Genomic DNA, 19,969 nt, shown 5'->3' with positions numbered 1-19,969 from the left:
GAAATACACCAATAAGTTTTTTATTTAAATGTTTCATTAATTTCATTAAAATGTATCAATCATTTATTTCCAATTTTCATTAATTAATGACAAATTTGAATAATTACAGATTTAATTATTTAACCCTCTGGGTTTGTTCAAAATCACGACCCTTTCAGCTTGTTCGTGGCCAACAGTGGCCTTACCTTACCCCCGATACCATGAACACTTCCATTCACCCATTTCACCTTTGCTGTGATATCAGGTTGCAGTTTAACACAGTGAAAGGATGAAACTTGACATTTTCTGACACAGTATCTTGTTTCTTTCTAGATTACACGTCACAATTCAACACTTAGATACTTCAAAATTAAATAAATAAAATAAAAAGTAAAAATAAAGTCAGAATGTCAGAATTTTCTATCACAACATCCTGTTTCTTTATAGATTATACACTACAATAAGGACTTTGCTATTTAAGAAATAAATAAATACATACAATTACTGATTGCAACATGATTACGTTACATTCACATTACAGTTCAGGTCACACTGATATAGATAAAAAGTACATGCATGATCATAATATTCTTCTCTGCTGTTTGTTGAAAAGCAAAAGCAGGGTCTGCTCTTCATTCATCAGCTGGTTTAACAACAGAGGCATCTGTGTTTTTACTCTGTGCTCCAGTCAGACTCTTTGTACTTCCTGGAGGAGCAGACAGAGGAGAGTCAGAGAGAGAGCATCAGGTGGATCCAGGCTGGTCTCATAATGACACACATGTAACATCACATGTTCCAGTTTCACACAGAGAAGTGGGCAAAGCTTTGATCCACGTCATGTGATCCCACTCAGCCCTCAGGTGGTCTACACCTGATCATCGTGCAGAGACTGCAGCATCCCTGGACATGAGGACAATATTCCAGAGAAAAGCAGAGACTGCAGGGACAAAGCAGCTGTCTGTCACTGTGTTTGTACATGAATCAAACAGGAAGTGCTGCTGTGGTTATCACTGCAGGTTTAATGTCATATTAAACAATAACTGCTCCATACAGTTCATGCATAGATTATTAGTGCTGTGTTAATTACATGTTGATGCATTTTAACAGCAGCATTAGTGACATGATTGGAGTGAACATCCTGCTGTGTGTGTTGTTGTTGGCTGTGTGCAGTCACAGAGCTCTGGTGGACATGTGGAGTTTGGCTTCAGTGAAACAGTTTTTATATTTCTGTTTGTTTGGAAACCTTTGAAACTGGGTCATCACAAACTTTCAGGGTCAGGAAAAAACAATATTTATTTCTTTTATTTAGAATTTCCCAGAAACAAAGAAGATTTTTTTAAATAAGGAACGTAACATAAAACAACCTATAAGAACAAAAACAAACAAGTAATCAAAAATAAACAAGCGGGTGTACCATCTAGTTAATATACATGTATACACACATATACATCACACACACACATATGCATACACATATACACACATACACACATAGCAGTTCAAAAATATGGCGTACAGAATTACAAAGATTCAAAATGTAATGTTTCCATTTATCCCAAATCTCAATAAATGTATCATATTGAAATCTGTTAGAGAAAGTAATTCTTTCCATTTTAAACAACATAAACAGTCTCGTTTCAGTCATTTAGTGATGGGATTTTCACACTTAGCCATTTCTTAGTAAAAGTCTTTGGGGCAGCCAGACTCAGAATACCATATAACAGCTTGGACTTTTTATCTACATTTACTGAGTATAAATATCCAGACAAAATTCATCCCAATTAAAGGGGAGTTGCAGACTAAAAATGGTCTGTAACTCCGAGTGAATCGATACCCAAAAAGTGTTGATCAATGGACAAGACCAAAACAAGTGGAAGTGTTTTATTCCTGCTCAGTTTCTCCAGCAGCTGGAGTGATTAGAATAATGTTTACTTTGTGCAGGTGTAATAAAAAACCTACAGAGACTCTTACAACCAAAACATCTCCATCTATTAGAACTAGAAATTCTCCACTGAAAGGCACACTGCTGATACCAGGTGTCATTTGAAATTACCATATTTGTTTCCCTTTCCCAACTTTGTTTAATGTAGATAGTATTCAACTTCTTAACCTCCTGTAAACCCTTGTACAGTCTAGAAATCACCTTGAGGCCAGGATCTGCATGGTAAGCCTTTACAAATATATTCAAAACAGGAAGAGAGAAAAGATCTGTTCTCTTAGGTATAAAGTTATGTAGATGATGCCTGGTTTCAAGAAACCTGAAAAAATCCATATTGCTTAACTGGTATTGATCTTTTACTGATTGGAAGTCCCTAAGAGTTCCCTTATCATAAAACATACAGTATACCATTAAGCCTGGCCCTGCCCATTTTTTATAACTCACGTCTAACTTATTGGGTAAAAAATCAAGATCATAAGTGCATCATCTTAAGATCCTGGCCTCTTCATTCAAATCATTCTTATTAAGAAATTGTAACCAGAGTTTTAAAGGCAAGTTGATCCATTGGTTTCCTTGATTAATTTGTTTTTTAATAAGTGTCACGTCCCCTAAGCTTGCCTGAATTGGAAAATCTCTTGAGGCAGCTGTTTCTATTTCTTCCCATCTTGCTTGGTAGTCTTGCACCAACACGCCAGGATCCTCAGTTGAGCTGAAACATAATAATCTTTCAAACATGGGAACCCCAACCCCCCTTTATCTTTAGCCAGCTGGATAGTTTGGTACTTAATCCGTCTTTTTCCTGCCATATGAACCTGGAAATTATTTTGTCCCACTCCTGAAATTGTTTATCAGTTATTTCAACTGGAGTGTTAGGAACAGATAACGCATCCTAGGCAAGACGTTCATTTTGACTGTATCAACACGTGACTCGAAATTTAAAATTGGTATTAAGTTCCATCTTTTAATATCCTCGTTTATTTTATAACACAAAGGTTTAAAATTTGCATGATATATTTTAGAGAGATCTTTAGTGATATTTACTCCAAGATACTTAATTTGCTCCAACTCCCAATTCAAGTTAACTTTAGACTTAATTTCCTGATTTAGCTTATAATTAAAAGTTAATATCTGAGTCTTCGATATATTTATTTTATAACCTGATAGTGAGCTAAAGGTCTCCAGAAGTGATAACAGCTTGGGGAAAGTAATATTTGGGTTTGTCAAGTAAATCAAAATATCATCAGCAAACAAGGAAATCTCATGTTCTCGACCCATGATCCTGACTCCGGTAATATCAATGCTTTGTATAACACTTTGACTCAGGGCCGCTATAAAAAGGGCAAAGAGTTGAGGACTAAATAACCCTGGCGTGTCCCTCTCTGTAGATTGAAAACATTAGAAAGCGCCCTGTTGACTTTGATTCTTGCCCTTGGTGATTTATATAATGCTTGAATGATCCTGATAAACGATTGATGAAATCCAAACTTGCCCATAACTTTGTATAGAAATTCCCAATAACCTGATCAAAAGCCTTTTCAGCATCTAAGCTCATAAGGACCATCTGAATTTTATTCTAACTACATAATCAATAACATGTAGTGTTCGGCGAACATTATCTTGTGTTTGTCTCTGCTTAATAAAACCAGTCTGATCCAAGCTAATTATCTGAACAAGAATATTTTCAATTCTTTCGGCAAGAATGTGTAAATATCTTATAGTCCTGGTTAAGAGGCGGTAATTTCCACAGTCAAGCCTGTCCTTTCCTTCTTTAGCTATTAAGGAAATAGATGCCTCATTCCAAGATGGGGGAATTACTCCTGTCTTTAAGATATAATTGAACGTTGTTTTCATCAAGGGGATCAATAACTCTTTCATATCAATCTGATGGAAATCCGTCCGGGCCTGGAGATTTATTGGGTTTTAATTTTGAGATAGCTTTTTAATTTTAATTTTGGAAATGTCCTTGATTAAGGTTATATTTTGGTTTTCAGTCAGCTTTGGTAAGCAAAGTGAGTCCAGGAAGGATATCATACCTTTATCATCCACTCTAGGTTGTGTGTATAGTTCTTTGTAGAATTTTAGAAAAGCAGCTGAATGTCTTCACATTTGTACAGGATGTTGTTTGTTTGAGGATCCTTTATTTTGTGAATTATATTTTCTAATTGTTGTTTTTTTAATTTATAGGCCAATAGTTTTGCGGATTTGCCTCCTACCTCATAGTATCTTTGTGGTTAAAAAGACATATTTTTTGTATTTCACATGAAAAACTTTCATTAATTTCATTTTTCTTCTTTTGTATTTCTAAATTCAAATTTATATCTGCACTTATTTTATGGGCATCTTCAAGATATTGTAATTGCGTCTGGAGTTTTCTTAAGTGCTCATTTCTCTTCTTTTTAAGTTGGTGCTGTAGCCTTTAAGTTTTTCTAGTATAACCACTTTTAGGGCATCCCATAAAATACTAAGTTTTCCTGTCTGGTCGAAAGTTGCAAGGTGTGACAGAGGAACAAAACAAAATGCTGTTGTCCGCAATAACAAAAGAAGAAATTTACTTGGCAATTAAAAGATTAAAGGGAGGAAAAATGGCAGGGCCAGATGGGTTCGGCCCAGAATGGTATAAAATAATGCAGGATCATTTGATTCCCACCATGATAAAGACATTTAATTGGGTAATGGAAAATAAAACTATCCCTCGTTCATAGAGGGAAGCAATAATTTCTATTATACCAAAAGAAGGAAAAGACAAATTAGAATGTAGTAACTATCGCCCAATCAGTGTATTGAATATTGACTATAAGTTGTTTACTTCTATTATCTCTAAAAGACTAGAAATGATATTACCTAGGTTAATACATAATGACCAAAGTGCTTGAGAAGTTTAATTTTGATAAATCTATAATTGATATTATTTCAGGGCTATATGACGAACCAACAGCTAAAATCAAAATCAATGGGGATCTCACCGAATCATTTATTTTGGAGCGAGGGACACGACAGGGTTGCTGCATTTCACCGCTGCTTTTTGCTTTGTTTATAGAACCATTAAGTCAGGATATAACAGGAGTAAGAACGCCAGGAGGGGAACAGAAATTAGCATTATTTGCTGACGACTTACTTTTAACATTAACCTATCCCTCACAGGCACTCCCCCAAATCATGGAAGCACTATCACAATATGATTCTTTATTGGGATATAAGGTCAATGAAATGCAGGTATTAACTTTAAACTATGAACCACCAGTCGAAAATAAGAATTGTCATAAATGGAAATGGGATGCAGATAGCATTAGGTATTTAGGGGTGGAAATACATCGTGACTTCACCAAAATGTTCAATGCCAACTATGCCCCTCTAAATGAATCTATAAAATCAGATATACAAAGATGGAACACTATTCCATTTCTGGACCTACACTCCAGGATTGAATCAATCAGATTAAATATTCTGCTATATTTGTTTCAGTCTTTACCAATTGCTATACCACAAAAACAGTTTGCGGCATGGAATAGAATATTGTCAAAATATATCTGGAATGGGAAAAAAGCTGGAGTTAAATATAAAACGCTCCAATTAAAGAAAGAAAAGGGAGGTCGTGGGCTTCCCTGTCTGCGAGAATATTACTGTGCAGCTCAGCTAAGACCACTGATTTGTCTCTGTTGTCCAGACTACACCGCCGGATGGAAAGATGTTGAAGGAACAATAGTAAAAGGAATACCAGTTTCAGCGTTAATATCGGACATAAAATTCCAGAATAAAATATATATGGCAGATAAACCTATACTACAAATAATGATATCTGCTTGGAAAGAAGTAACAAAAATTGGTGGTTTGGAAAATGCCTCTAAGGTTTTAAGATGGTGTGCATATGATTCAGATTTTACTCCAAATCAATATGATATTAGATTCAAAAACTGGATTTCAAAGGGTATAACTAATTATTATTCATGTGTCCATAAGGGAGCATTTCAAAGCTTTGAATCTTTAAGGAGTAAACATGACTTGGGGCCAGATGATTTTTTTAGATACGCATGCAAGATACAATGGGCTACTACTGGGTCTAATGTTTGGCGTGAATTTTGCTGGAAAAGCATTATGAGATTTTTCATTACCCCTGCTCAACAAAGATATCGAGGAATTGGTGATAAATGTTGGAGATGTGGTGGAGACGGAGCCAACCATTTCCACATCTTTTGGGACTGTAAAGTTATCCGCCAGTATTGGTCTCTAATCCATGATCATTTACAAAATGTTTTTTCTTTTGTTTTTCCTGCAACTTTTGAGACCATTTTTTTGTGCAATGTACCAGTGGATAAACTGAATTCCAACGACAGAAGACTCCTGTATATCTTACTGGCCGCAAGTAAAAAGCCTCTTACGAGAAGATGGCTAAAGCCTGAACCACCAAAGATGGAAGACTGGATACATTCTGTACAACAGATCTATACGATGGAAAAAGTGTCATTTTCTCTTAAACTTCAGAGGGATACCTTCTACACAATATGGTCTAAATGGATAGACTATGTTAAGCATATGAGGTGTGATTTTGTATATGTCACGGAGTATAAGGTGGACTCACGCGCAGGACTCCGGGATGATGCACACAAGAGAATTTATTGAAGAACAAAGTCCAGTGAGTGTATATACACAGATGCGGGGCAGTGCTATCTACAAAGGTGCGGGGCAGTGCTATATACAAAAGGTGAGGGGGGCAGGGCTCCAGGGGAAAACCCAGGGGAACACGCTCGTCTCTCTCCACACAGTCCAAACACAAATCCACTCGAACACCAGGGAAACAGTCCAGGGAGTCTGTACATAAAGAGACACTCGTTAGATTCCAAACACACACATAGGGGAAGATACTTGCTCAGACGCTTGACTTTCACTGACGCGATTCTCACAACGATCCAGCGAAGAACAGCCGTTGCTTCCTGGCTTAAATATCCTCCACACTGATGAGGCACAGGTGTCTCTTCCTCCAAGGGCGTGGGCCAAGGGCGTGAACCCATAATGAGTTCAGCCCTGGCGAGAGAGAGAGAGAGAGAGAGAGAGAAAAGAGGCAGAGACAGCTGATCAGCGACCAGCAGAACCTCCAGGCCGTGACAGTATAAGATGTTACAGCCCTGAGTACTATGTAAACCTACCTGCCCTGCTGCCCTCCAACCCTAGTCCCCCTTTTTTTGTTTTTTTGTTTGTTTGTTTTTCCTCTCTTTTTTCTTTTTTTCCTTCTTCTTTATTTTTTAATTATAACTTAAAAGTGTAACAGCAAAGAAAGTGTAAAAAGGCATACAATTGTTTTGTTCAACTCCTGTCCCAATAAAACAGATAATAGTAAAAAAAAATACTCGGAGAAACTTCTTCATTGTCATTTTCAACTACGTAATGTATTATATCTTGGCTAATTTGCTCTTTCAACGGACATAGAATACTTGTATTTAATCTCCTAGATGTGTCTCTTCTTTCGTTTCCTTGCACTACTTTCAGATACAGTGGGGCATGATCTGATAAATCCATCACTCCTATCCTGCAATTGACCACACTGTTAAAGTCTTTTTGAAACATAAAGAAATAGTCCAATCTAGCATAAAATGAATGTGGGTGAGAGAAAAAGGTATAGTCCTTTTTTATGGGGTTTAACTCTCTCCAGACATCTATAAGCCCTAAATCCTTTAAAATTAATTTAATATTTTTGGTTATTTTATTTAATCCCGGGGCATGTGGGTTTGATGAGTCTAAAGATGGATTGAGACGAGCGTTCAAATCTCCTCCCAAAATTAGAAGACCTTGTGCCTCTACAGCAATCATTTCAAAGACTTCTATTTCTTCTCTTTTTAATTTTGACATTAATTTGCTTCTTTTAATATGATTCACCAAGCCATTTACATTAAATGACACTACTTTAGTTACCTTACAAAGCATTATTGTACGACCTTATATGATTTTAATCTCTGAACATAACCAGAAATCGAAAAGTACACCCCTATGGGAAAAAAGAAAACAAAAAACAAAGAAAAAAAACAACATTATAGAAAAAAAAACATTGTACAACAAAAACATACAATCATGTTGACTTCCAGAAACATAAATGCTATATTAGCTGTAATTGGTGAGGGAAAAGCTCTTCTATCGACTTGTGGAAGAGTGCCCTCTTCGACATGCAGGCTGAAAGCCCAGGGGTCTGTAGGGTCCAGCTTACTATGCATGTAAATGGCTCGACTTTAATGTACTTTTATATGCCCTCTTTATGGAATTACCAAAATATAAAACTAAAACATCTTTATCAAAATAAAGTTCGTAGTCTCAGTTCCTCTTAAGTCTCTATACTCTTGAGTTTACCTCTAATATGATGCTCCGTCACAAGCAGCCTGGTTATCCACAGTCATCTTGGTGCCTAAATACCTGGAGACGCTCCTTGAAACCCTGCTTTTGGATCGTGTTTCCACGTTTCTTCTTCGTACTTGTTTGCCAAGTCTGCTGTTTTATTTGATCCACGAGTGTATCCCTGTCTTTCACAACGTCTACTGATAATCCTCTCTTCACCATGTCCATAGTCGCTTCATGCGCCGTGTTGTACGTCGCGGTTTCATCTCTGTAGTAAAGGCGTCTGGAAGCGAATGTTATTCTCCTTAAGGACCTTCTTCACTGACGCATATTCTTTTCTTCTTCGTTGTATCTCCGGGGCATAATCATTGTCCACATATATCCTATTTCCCTGAAAATCAAACCCTCTAGCCTGCCAGGCCTTCTTGATAATGTCTTCTTTGATACGATAACTTGCGAGTTTGACAACAATTGAGCGTGGAGGGGCTCCATCAGGGGGTTTCTCAGCACCGGCCCGGTGTGCTCTTTCGATTCTCAACGTGGTGGGAGAAGAGAGACGCATTGTCTTTTCAAATCAAACCTCTACAAAGTTTACAAGAGACGGGAATTTGTCCTCTTCCCCTTCCTTTACGCCATATATTCTGAGATTCTCGCGACGTGACCTTCCCTCTAAATCCAGTAGCTTAGTTTCGCATCGCATCTGAAGATTTGCTAATTCCATTAGCAGCTCCTCCAAAACCTGAATTAGAGTCTCCACAACATCTATGCGTCCCTCTGCTGTATCGAGTCTTTTACCAATGCCGTCCACATTCTCCCTTATGGCATTAAACTGCCCATTTGTGTCTTTTCTGAAAGCACACAATTCTTTTAATATCATATCCATCGTAGCTGGGTAGTCTTTCGCACTAGCATTAGCATCAGGTTGCTGGTCTTCTTCCATATTACTACTAGCTTGCGACGAAGCATCTTCTTCCACTTCACTACGTTCTCTTACGTCCTTTTTCTTAAATTTTCTGGGCATTTTTATTCCAAAAACAAATTCCCCACACTATCAATCTGAGCTTCTTCAGTTTCGAGTTAGATAAATTGGGGGAAAAAAGTAATAAGGTCGGGAGCGATTACCCTACACAGCCATCACACGACCCGCCAGACTGGAAGTCCAAGGTTATCAGGTTTGAGTTCCGAAAAAACAATATTTCTTATCTGATTTAATTGATACAGATGATCTCTTCATGCACTTCTTGGACCTTTTTTTTTTTTATCACTGCTGCTGATTATTATTTCTTTTCCTCACAGTCCTGTTCTCATCACTTACATGAGTAGTGACTTCCATGACAGAGCTCACAAGGTCAGAAAAGGAGTCCAGGAATGGATCTAAAGAAAGCAGCAGTACTCAGAGCTCATCACATGACATCACTGAGACAAACTACATTTTCCCCAAACAAACAACAGGAAACAGTTTTTAGAGAAAACTGTGGAAACTTTAGGAAACAGAATTTGATCCAGTGGTAAAGCTGTGAACATCAGACAGACAGATGTCAGTGAGTGTGATCCTCCATGATCTCCTCTCTTGTGTAACCAGCAGATCTTCACTCTTAGCTTCAGTAAATTATTATGCAAGAAAGTTCAGACTCACCTTTGACTTTGAGTGTCACTACTTTCTGTAACAGGATGTTTCCATACTTCTTGTAGACGGTGCAGGTGTAGACTCCACTGTCAGTGAGGTGGAGGTCTTTCAGTTTCAGACTGAGGTCTTTAGTGTTCAGTGGGTCTTCATTCATCTCTGTGTGGCCTCTATAAACTGGATCTTGTGACAGATGCTGTTTTTTGCTACTATCATACAAGTGGATCATCTTTTCTTCAGGACAAGTGAGTTTCCACTCCACTTTGACGTCCTGAGAAAGGTCATCGGTGACTATAAATGGTATCAGGACAGTCGTCTGCCCCTGGCTCACCTCCACCATCTCCACCTGGAGAACTGACAGCAGAATATAAATGAAATGAAACCTTTATTTGTGTCTACAGACAGACAGACATCCATGAGTGTGATCCTCCATCATAGCCTCTGCTGAGTAACCAGCAGCTCTTCACTCACATTTTCAGTGACTGTGGACAAACAGATGTTACTCTCACCTCTGACACTGAGAGTCACTGATTTCTGTAGCAGCATGTGTCCATCCTTGTTGTAGACGGTGCAGGTGTAGACTCCACTGTCAGTGAGGTGGAGGTCTTTCAGGGTCAGACTGAGACAAAAAAATCCCAGTTTGTGTGACATTTTAATGAGAGCAAAATTGGAGGGGAAGGTCAAATTGTCCTCTGAGAAACTGGTGTGTTACTCACTGCATAGATGCATGGCATCTAATCCACGTAGAGGAACGGTGTGGCCAACTGCAGGCAAGCTCTCTTTGGATTCAAAGAATCTTGTGTGTGCCATTCAGAGTGGGGAGTGTGGACTTGTGCCTTGTTTCTCTCCTGTTCCCACACCTGTTTTTCCCTCTGAAGAACTGGTAACCAGTGTGAAACATCAGGGATGCTCGATCAGACCAGCGAGAGCAAACAAACCCAGCCCTCCCAGCTTATGGTTTAACCTTTATTGGGGGAGAAAACTTTTTAGCCCTAATTTTGACAGGGAGTAGAGACTCTTTGAACCCTTTTCTGGATCTTCAGAGGGGATGAAGGAGGAGGAGGAGGAAGGAGAGATAGGTCAGTGTTTTATTGTAAGATAGAGACCTGGGACTATTCTGGGAATGACAGCCTGCTTTGGCCCATCGGTGGAGGATCTCATGACGAGAGACGGCAGGGAGAAGGACAGTGTTTCATCGATAACAGCTCCAACACCTACAGTCTATATAATATATACATCAATGTATATTTTGTGTACTTAATGTATATAATATAATGTTCTTCTGTCCCTTTTGCACAGTGCAGGAGCGTGTCAGGATAGATTTCACTGCGTGTTGTACTTGTATAACTGTGCATGTGACAAATAAAGAATCTTGAATCTACAATAATCACCACAAACAAGGCTCTGACACATGGATTGTTTTTTATAGTTTATTTAAAAGGATAAATCCCAAAAATGTGAAAACAAAAACATCAACAGGCAAAACAGAGCTGACAATGTTCCTGATGTCTGTCTGTAAATAAAGGGTGAGTGGAAAACTAAAGCTGGGATTGTGAAACTTGCTGTGATTACTAACAGCTGCACGAGTCCTGGAGTCACTAATAACCACAAAGACCTGCCACCTGTTGGTGGCAGGTCTTTAATTCTAGTAACTTTGGTAGGGTGTATGTTGGAGCGCTCTCTCCTTGTTTGCTTTTTAAAAGGGGAACAAAGCTCAGCATTACATAGATAAGGGATTAGGTGGGGAATACTTTCAATGCAAACCCAGGATGACAGCACAAGGTGAGGCAGAGGAGGAGCAGAGAAGTGACGAAGGAGGACCAAAAGGATTCTTCTGTAACTTTGGGTTTGCAGCAATAAGCAGGTGGATTTTAAATGTTTCTAGCTGTTAATTGTTTGCACAGTTTCCATGCTGTTATTTTTTTAGCTTTGGGGCCGTTTTTATAATAGTTTGTCTGAGGTATTTAAGCTTCTATTTGTTTATCCAGAATATTGTTTAGCTGATTCTATATGAGCTCGTTCCAGTTCTTTCAGTCAGTCTGTGGCTTCTCTCCTGATCATTTTCCCTGTTCCTCATAAATCCCGAGGATGGGGCCCGTGGGTCCATGTTAGAGTCTGGACATATTTCCAACCTGAAAAGAAGAAATGATATTCAGTTACCTTTGTGTGCTGCAGAAATGCCTGTCTTGGTAGATGGAACGGGCAACACTTCACTATTAAAAATCCCTCCTGTGGTGAGCAGTGGCAAATCACTTCAGTCGAGCTCGTGCACCACAGTTTGTTTTTGACGTTGACACACAAACCACTGCCTAGGCTCTCACCAGATAAGGAGGCTTCTCTGTCGGCTCGGTAGCATGCTAGTCTGGTTAGCTGGATAGCCGAGTCTGCAATGTCCGCGTTCAAGCTAAATCCGAATATTACTTGTCTGTCACCACTGAGAAAATAATCCACAGACGTTCTGCAATGAAAGTGGTAAATGATATCACTGTTGCACTTGATAAGAAACAACACTGTGCATCCCTTTTTATTGATTTGTCAAAAGCATTGCACACTGTTAATCATTGTATTTAAAAACTTTGACTCCTCCAGTCAGGACTCGCTGAGAGAGCATGGTTCTCTAATGACCTCAGTAACAGGTCTCATTGCATTAAATCTAATGGTCTATGTTCTGAATCTGTTACAGTGCACAGGGCTTTGTATTAGGTCCCCTTCTATTTATCATTTACATTAACAATCTCTGACTAAATGTGTCAGATGCAAGCTTGCATTTCTATGCTGATGACACAGTTATTGACAGCTGTGGTTCAACTCTTGTCCAAGACATTGATTCCTTCCAGAAAGTATTTTTTACTGTCCAACACTCATTACTTCAGCTTAAACTTGATCTCAATGCAGACAAAACAAAGCTGTTGATTGAGTCAGTAATCACCCTTGAAGCTAATAAAATAGAGTTGGTTCACACGTATAAATATCTGTTTATCTGATGGCTCGCTCACCTTCAAACCACATGTAGAGGATTTCATGAAAAAACTAAAGTTAACACTGAGTTTTATTTTCAAAACAAGTTGTGTTTTTCTTTGAATACAAAGAAGCAGCTTGTTGCTGACAGTTTTACCTGGATTATGAAAATATTCTATATATGAATGATTAATGTCTTTAAGTGGTTGATACCATGCTTCTCTGGGGTCCTGGTACTCGGTCCACTCTGGCCCGCGGGCTCATCACTACAGTCCACTGTGCTTCCTGTGGCTTCCATGGCTGCTGGGTGACCCCCTGTCATGGCTCCCGACACCCACTATCAGATAATTACATGGAGAAGCCTTTGAATACAAATGTGTTCACGCACACAGGTGTGTATACAGGTGTACACACAGGTGTTCACAGACACACTATCTTCCTTGGCTGCTGCCTCAAAGCATATCCTGCATTGTTGGTCTTGTGTGCTGCTCAGTAACATTCAAGATTTATTATTTACTGTTACTTATTTCAATTCAATTCAATTTTATTTATATAGCGCCAAATCACAACAAAAGTCGCCTCAAGGAGCTTCATAGATACAGAGAAAAACCCAACAATCATATGACCCCCTATGAGCAAGCACTTTGGTGACAGTGGGAAGGAAAAACTCCCTTTTAACAGGAAGAAACCTCCAGCAGAACCAGGCTCAGGGAGGGGCGGGGCCATCTGCTGCGACCGGTTGGGGTGAAAGAAGGAAAACAGGATAAAGACATGCTGTGGAAGAGAGACAGAGATTAATAACAGATATGATTCGATGCAGAGAGGTCTATTAACACAAAGTGAGTGAGAAAGGTGACTGGAAAGGAAAACTCAATGCATCATGGGAATCCCCGGCAGCCTACGTCTATTGCAGCATAACTAAGGGAGGATTCAGGGTCACCTGGTCCAGCCCTAACTATATGCTTTAGCAAAAAGGAAAGTTTTAAGCCTAATCTTGAAAGTAGAGATGGTGTCTGTCTCCTGAATCCAAACTGGAAGCTGGTTCCACAGAAGAGGAGCCTGAAAACTGAAGGCTCTCCCTCCCATTCTACTTTTAAATACTCTAGGAACAACAAGTAGGCCTGCAGAGCGAGAGTGAAGTGCTCTAATAGGGTGATATGGCACTACAAGGTCATTAAGATAAGATGGGGCCTGATTATTTAACACCTTGTAGGTGAGGAGCAGGATTTAATTCAATTCAATTCAATTCAATTCAATTTTATTTATATAGCGCCAAATCACAACAAAAGTCGCCTCAAGGCGCTTTATATTGTACAGTAGATAGCACAATAATAAATACAGAGAAAACCCATAATATTAACAGATCATTTTCGTGTGTGTGTGTGTGTGTGTGTGTGTGTGTGTGTGTGTGTGTGTGTGTGTGTGTGTGTGTGTGTGTGTGTACGGGTTCGTACTATCCTGGTGGGGACTTTCTGCACCGTTGGGACCAAAATCCAGGTCCCCTCGGGGTTGAAAGCAATTTTCACATTCAAAATGCGGTTTTACTGTCAGGGTTACAATTAGGTAAGGGTTAGGGTTAGGCATTCATTTTTAATGGTTAGGGTAAGCGGCTAGGGAAAGCATTATGTCAATGGGATGTCCCCACGAGGATAGCAAACCACACGTGTGTGTGTGTGTGTCATATGTCATAGTGCTTGAAACACACATGAAAATATATTACAGGTTGATTCTTTTTTTCTTTTGGTTTGTGGAACAAAAATCAGCAACAAAGAAACGCTAGTACGTGCTGCCTTTAGGTGCACCTGGTAAATTCAGGAATCTCTACTCCAAACCACAGCAGGTTGTTTTAAAGGCTTTTCTGGGTTAATGTTTGTTTGTTGGCATAAACATGTCTGTGATCGCTGTGTTGTTCTTTTTGATGCAGTATTTCATGTAACTCGGTGCTAAAATCATAACAATTAAGTTTAACAGTTCTAGTGCTCATGCAGCATTTTAGATTAACTGAAGGCTTTTCAGGGAGTTTTTAGGACTTCCTGATAATAATGAATTACAGTAGTCTAGCCTGGAAGTAATACATGCATGAACTAGCTCTTCTGGACAGAGATCTCTGATGCACTGCAAAAACTCAAAATATTACCAAGTATATTTGTCTTATTTCTAGTCAAAATATCTTATTTCACTTAAAATAAGACGCAATCAGCTACAGAGCAACATTTTGTAACATATATGAACTTTTTTCAAGACGGTGAATCTTGAAACTAGAGAAAAACTGGAGAATTTTAACTTGTTCCATTGACAGATTTTTTCACTTATTTCAAGCTAAAATATTTAATGTAATTCAAATTTAGACCGAAATAAAGTGAATAATATTATTTTATTATTACATTGATGCAGCACATGGTTCAGTTAGCTTTGTATAAACGTGTGTTAGAAATGTTCTTCAATCAGCTCTTTTTACTCTTACATTTCACAGCCAGTTTTTTACTTTTACTTGAGTAAAGAAGTTGAATTAGTACTTGGAGTATTTTAACAGTAGTACTTCTACTTCAGTACAGACTGTGTGTACTTTTACCACCTGTGTCTGAGACCTCCTTCAGGGTCCACCTGAAGCTCTCAGTCTGCTGTGGAAAAAGGAAATCCAGGTGAGTTTCTCCTGATCACCTGAGGCCGTCATTACTGTGTGAAACCACACACCACTCCTCACTCCTCCCACCCACTGCACACAGTCACTGAGTACAGACCGGCCGATAAAGGAAGAGGGGGAGCAAAGACGAGAAGTTCAACGTCATTTTGCAGAAGTGAAAGTGTGAGAGAGCAGCAGCAGAGCTGCAGTCGAGTCCTGTTTGTCTCTAAAAGAAGATTCACTGGAGTCCATCAGGTTTCTCTCAGCAACAGTGGTGAGTGCAGCTGATCACACTTCCTGTTTCTACACTAATCTTCACTCTGTTCACTGCATCAGGGCTCTTGAGTACCACCTCATTTCTCCATGGTGCGAGTTAGGCTGCGTCTATGCCCGGATAGATTTGAAAACAGCGCTCCGTGTCCACAGTAGCATTTTCCGTCGTTTTCACAGAGTTGTGCGTCCACATTAAAACGGCCGAAAACGCTTACGTTCCAGTACTGCGCATGCGTGAAAGGCAAGGCGATTCGACCGGTCTCATTTCTGTCTGCCGCTTATTTACTTTCCGGCTGTTTGAAACGTCGCTTTAACAGGTGGAGGAAAACCACCGAGTTTTTTAAATGGACTAACAGTGAGGTGGAGTTGTTGTTGCGAGTAACACAAAAGTACAAAGTTGCAAAAGCGAGTGAGAATTAAAGAATTTGAAGAAAAGCAATCTGGAGCATGTACAGACTGATATTAATCTTTAATCGGGCTGTCAAAACTGCTGCTGTATAATGCCCTCCACTATCTTTGTTTAATTGGTCACATGACTGCATCACATGACTAACATGCATCATCGTTTTAGAAAGTCTCTGTTTTCACTGTTCACACTGTGACACAAACGCACCGTCTCCAAATGTTTTGTTTTCAAAATGTTTTCCTTGGAGAAAACGCCGTCTCAGTGTGGAGGCCAAAATGGAGAGAAAACAGTGCTTTTTCAAACGAAAACGCATTAGTGTGGACGTAGTCTAAACAAATGCTAGGTCACACTGGTACGACCAGCCATTCCAGCAAAAACAAAAGGAAATCTCTGCAACTCTGAAAGTCTCAGTGTGGTCAATAACACATTATGCCCATATCGTTGGCTAAACCAATCAGAGAGAGGGCAGGACCTCTCTGATTGGCCATGGTCCAGATATTCCTGCAGGCCTACATGTGTATGTTTGAAAGTGCAGGTTGTGAGCAGCCTGATAGGAGTGGATGTAGCTGTGTGTAATGAGAAAAGATGAAAAGAATGATTGATAACTTTTTCGTTAAGGCCAGTGTTCTGACACGGAGCCATCAACCTCTGTGTCTAACTGTCAAAGAAGCTATTGAAGTATCTTGTTCTGTGTGTGATGCTGTCCGCTCTGTTGTGTCTGAGATTGTATGTAGAGTGTTGTATGTGCAGGTCCATGGATGGAAGTTTTGTTCCTATAATCCTCTCCACAGACTTCATGATTCTTTGCAGAGCCTTCCTCTCTGTCTGTGTGGTGTTTCCATACCAGACAGTGATGCCTGCGGTGAGGATGCTCTCTATCAGTCCTCTGTAGGCCTGGGTGAGAGGGTGGTGGTTCATGCCAGCTTTCCTGAGCAGCCTAATGAAATAAAGCCTTTGCTGGGCTTTTTTCACTGTTGCTGTAGTGTTGAGAGTCCAGCTCAGGTCTGATGTAACCTGCAGTCCCAGGAATCTGTGGCTGTTTGCCGTCTCCACCTCCGTCCCTTTGACGATAAGAGGCTGCAGGGGAGGGGGTTCTTCCAAAAGTCCAGTATTAATTCCTTGGTCTTGTCCGTGTTGAGGATGAGGTGAAGAAGCTTCTGTGATGAAAAGAAACTCAAAGAAGTCCAGACGCTTTTCTTTCCAAGCTCCTCAGACTACTGACGTTTGTTTCTCTCTTTTTAAAAATGAAATTTAAAGTGAATTTTGAATCAAATGTGTTTCTTTTCTTTCTCCCTCAGAGTGCAGACATGTCTGCTGCCAGCAATCTGCGATCTGAAGATCAGTTTCTGTGCTGCATCTGTCTGGATGTGTTCACTGATCCAGTCACTACATCATGTGGACACAACTTCTGCAAAACCTGCATCAGTCAGCACTGGGACATGAATCAGAGCTGTCAGTGTCCCATGTGTAAAGAGACTTTCTACACTAGACCTCAGCTGAGGGTCAACACCTTCATCTCTGAGATGGTTGCTCAGTTCAGACGTGAAGCTCAGCAGAAAGCCAGCAGCAGCAGCTCAGAGCAACAAGCTGCCAAACCAGGAGAAGTTCCCTGTGACGTCTGCACTGGAACCAGACTGAAGGCCCTGAAGTCCTGCCTGGTGTGTCAGACCTCCTACTGTCAGACTCACCTGGAGCCTCATCTGACAGTGAAAGGTCTGAAAAGACATCAGCTGATTGATGCTGTGGAGAACCTGGAAGGCAGGATGTGCACGAAGCACGATAACCTTCTGCAGCTGTTCTGTAAGACCGACCAGACATGTGTCTGCATGCTCTGCCCTGTTTTAGACCACAAGAACCACGAGTTTGTTCCTCTGAGAGAAGAATATGAAGGAAAGAAGGCAGAGCTGGAGAAGACAGAGGCTGAGATTCAGCAGATGATCCAGAAGAGACGACTGAAGATTCAGGAGATCACAGAGTCGGTGAGGATGAGTAAAGATGCTGCAGACAGACAGAAAGCAGAAGGTGTTCAGGTCTTCACTGCTCTGATGGAGTCTGTTGAGAGACGCCTGAAGGAGCTCATGAAGGAGATCGAAGACAAACAGGAAACTACAGAGAAACAGGCTGAAGGTCTCATCAAAGATCTGGAACAGGAAATCTCTGAGCTGATGGAGAGAAGCTCTGAGGTGGAGCAGCTCTCACGCTCTGAAGACCACCTCCACCTCCTCCAAAGCTTCTCCTCCCTGAAAGCTGCTCCACCCAGCAAGGACTGGACAGAGGTCAGAGTTCATCCACCATCATATGAGGGGACTGTGGGGAGAGCTGTGGCTCAGCTGGAGGAGACAATCAGGAAACTCATGAAGAAGAAGCTGTTTGAGGCTGAGCTGCAGAGGGTGCAGCAGTATGAGGTGGATGTGACTCTGGATCCTGATACAGCAAATTCCTGGCTCATCCTGTCTGATGATGGAAAACAAGTGTATCATAGTGATGTGAGGAAGAATCTTCCAGACAACCCAGAGAGATTTTCTCTGTGTGCTTGTGTTTTAGGAGAGCAGAGTTTCTCTTCAGGCAGATTTTACTTTGAGGTTCAGGTTAAAGGAAAGACTGACTGGGATTTAGGAGTGGCCACAGAGTCGATCAACAGGAAGGGAGAAATCATAGAGAGACCTCAGGATGGTTTCTGGACTGTAGGGCTGGTAAATGGAAATGAGTACGAAGCTAATGCTGGTCCTCCAGTCCCCCTCTGTCTTCATCCTGGTCCTGAGAAGGTGGGGGTGTTTGTGGATTATGAGGAGGGTCTGGTCTCCTTTTATGATGTAGGTGCTGCAGCTCTTATTTACTCCTTTACTGGCTGCTCCTTCACTCACAAACTCCACCCATACTTCAGTCCCTGTAACAATGATGGTGGTGAAAACTCTGCACCTCTGATCATCTGTCCTGTCAATCAAACTGAGTCGATAGACGACTGATTTTATTTGATGAATGATTGATTTTTATTGAAGGGAACAAATGAACATATTGAGTGTAAATCCTCTACAGTCTCCATGTTTCTATAGAATCTGATCATCAGGACTCTGATTCACACTTTGATTCTCATGGAGTTTGATTTGAACAGAAGTGTGTTGGTATAACTTTAATGTGGTAATATGCTTTTGTTTGTATGATTTGGCACCCTCTTGTGGCCACAGTTGGTACTTGGGAAGTTGTTATGCCCAGCTAGTTTGCTACAAGTGCTCAGTGGAGGTGAAACCTTTGCCCACGCATGCCTGTAAGTTTCCATTACATACTATAACCTTAACCTCTTAAGCCCCAAGGGGGTTTCTGAGCTTCCTGCTCGAAAATGTAATGCCTAAATTAAATTGATTATTTCTCTGCAATTACAAACTCTGTCCTTACAATCTTGGTATCAAAATAAAGCAAACACTTGAGAAATTTAATCAGAGGTGTAAATATTAAAGCAGATATTACTGTGTCAAAGTTACTGAGACTGGAACACAGAAAAAGTAAGTAGATGTTATTCTCGCCTAATTTTTTTTGTTGTAATTTTTAGCATATAACCCTTTTAAAAATATGCCTCAGCTCACATTTGGTTCCAGAAATCCAGTAACAAACATATAAGCATAATCTGTGCAAAGATTTGTGTTTCTAAAGTAAAACAGTGAAAAACTACAGCCCTGTCAATACATGAATATCCAGACGTTGTACAAAAATGTCCAATTTTGGCACACAATTGGACACCATGCCAGTTTATTTTTTTAGGTGTTAAAGAGCAGAAATTAATAAATTTATTAACAGGCCTAAACATGCTTTTTTTTAAAAATATATTTTTGAAGAATTAACCACACATTTACA

General features: G+C 40.0%; 2 protein-coding genes across 2 annotated transcripts; one reads left to right on the top strand and one right to left on the bottom strand.

Annotated features, from left to right (window-relative positions):
- Positions 1-492: 492 nt before the first annotated feature.
- Positions 493-17,038, bottom strand: LOC112846038 (junctional adhesion molecule-like). The gene is made up of 4 exons (XM_025905266.1): positions 16,965-17,038; positions 10,370-10,479; positions 9,873-10,214; positions 493-685 (listed from the first exon to the last, which is right to left on the bottom strand). The coding sequence occupies exons 1-4, from the start codon at positions 17,036-17,038 to the stop codon at positions 612-614; spliced, it is 600 nt and encodes a 199-aa protein (XP_025761051.1). The 3' UTR covers positions 493-611.
- On the top strand, positions 15,564-19,233 carry LOC109199623 (E3 ubiquitin-protein ligase TRIM21-like). Its single transcript, XM_019354955.2, has 2 exons — positions 15,564-15,715; positions 17,419-19,233. The coding sequence occupies exon 2, from the start codon at positions 17,428-17,430 to the stop codon at positions 19,084-19,086; it is 1,659 nt and encodes a 552-aa protein (XP_019210500.1). The 5' UTR covers positions 15,564-15,715; positions 17,419-17,427; the 3' UTR covers positions 19,087-19,233.
- Positions 19,234-19,969: the final 736 nt, after the last annotated feature.

The sequence above is a fragment of the Oreochromis niloticus genome, linkage group LG3 (genome assembly GCF_001858045.2).
Source record: "Oreochromis niloticus isolate F11D_XX linkage group LG3, O_niloticus_UMD_NMBU, whole genome shotgun sequence".
NCBI classification, from domain to species: domain Eukaryota; kingdom Metazoa; phylum Chordata; class Actinopteri; order Cichliformes; family Cichlidae; genus Oreochromis; species Oreochromis niloticus.
Note: the sequence above shows the minus strand (reverse complement) of the source record. Positions and strands in the feature narration are given on the sequence as shown.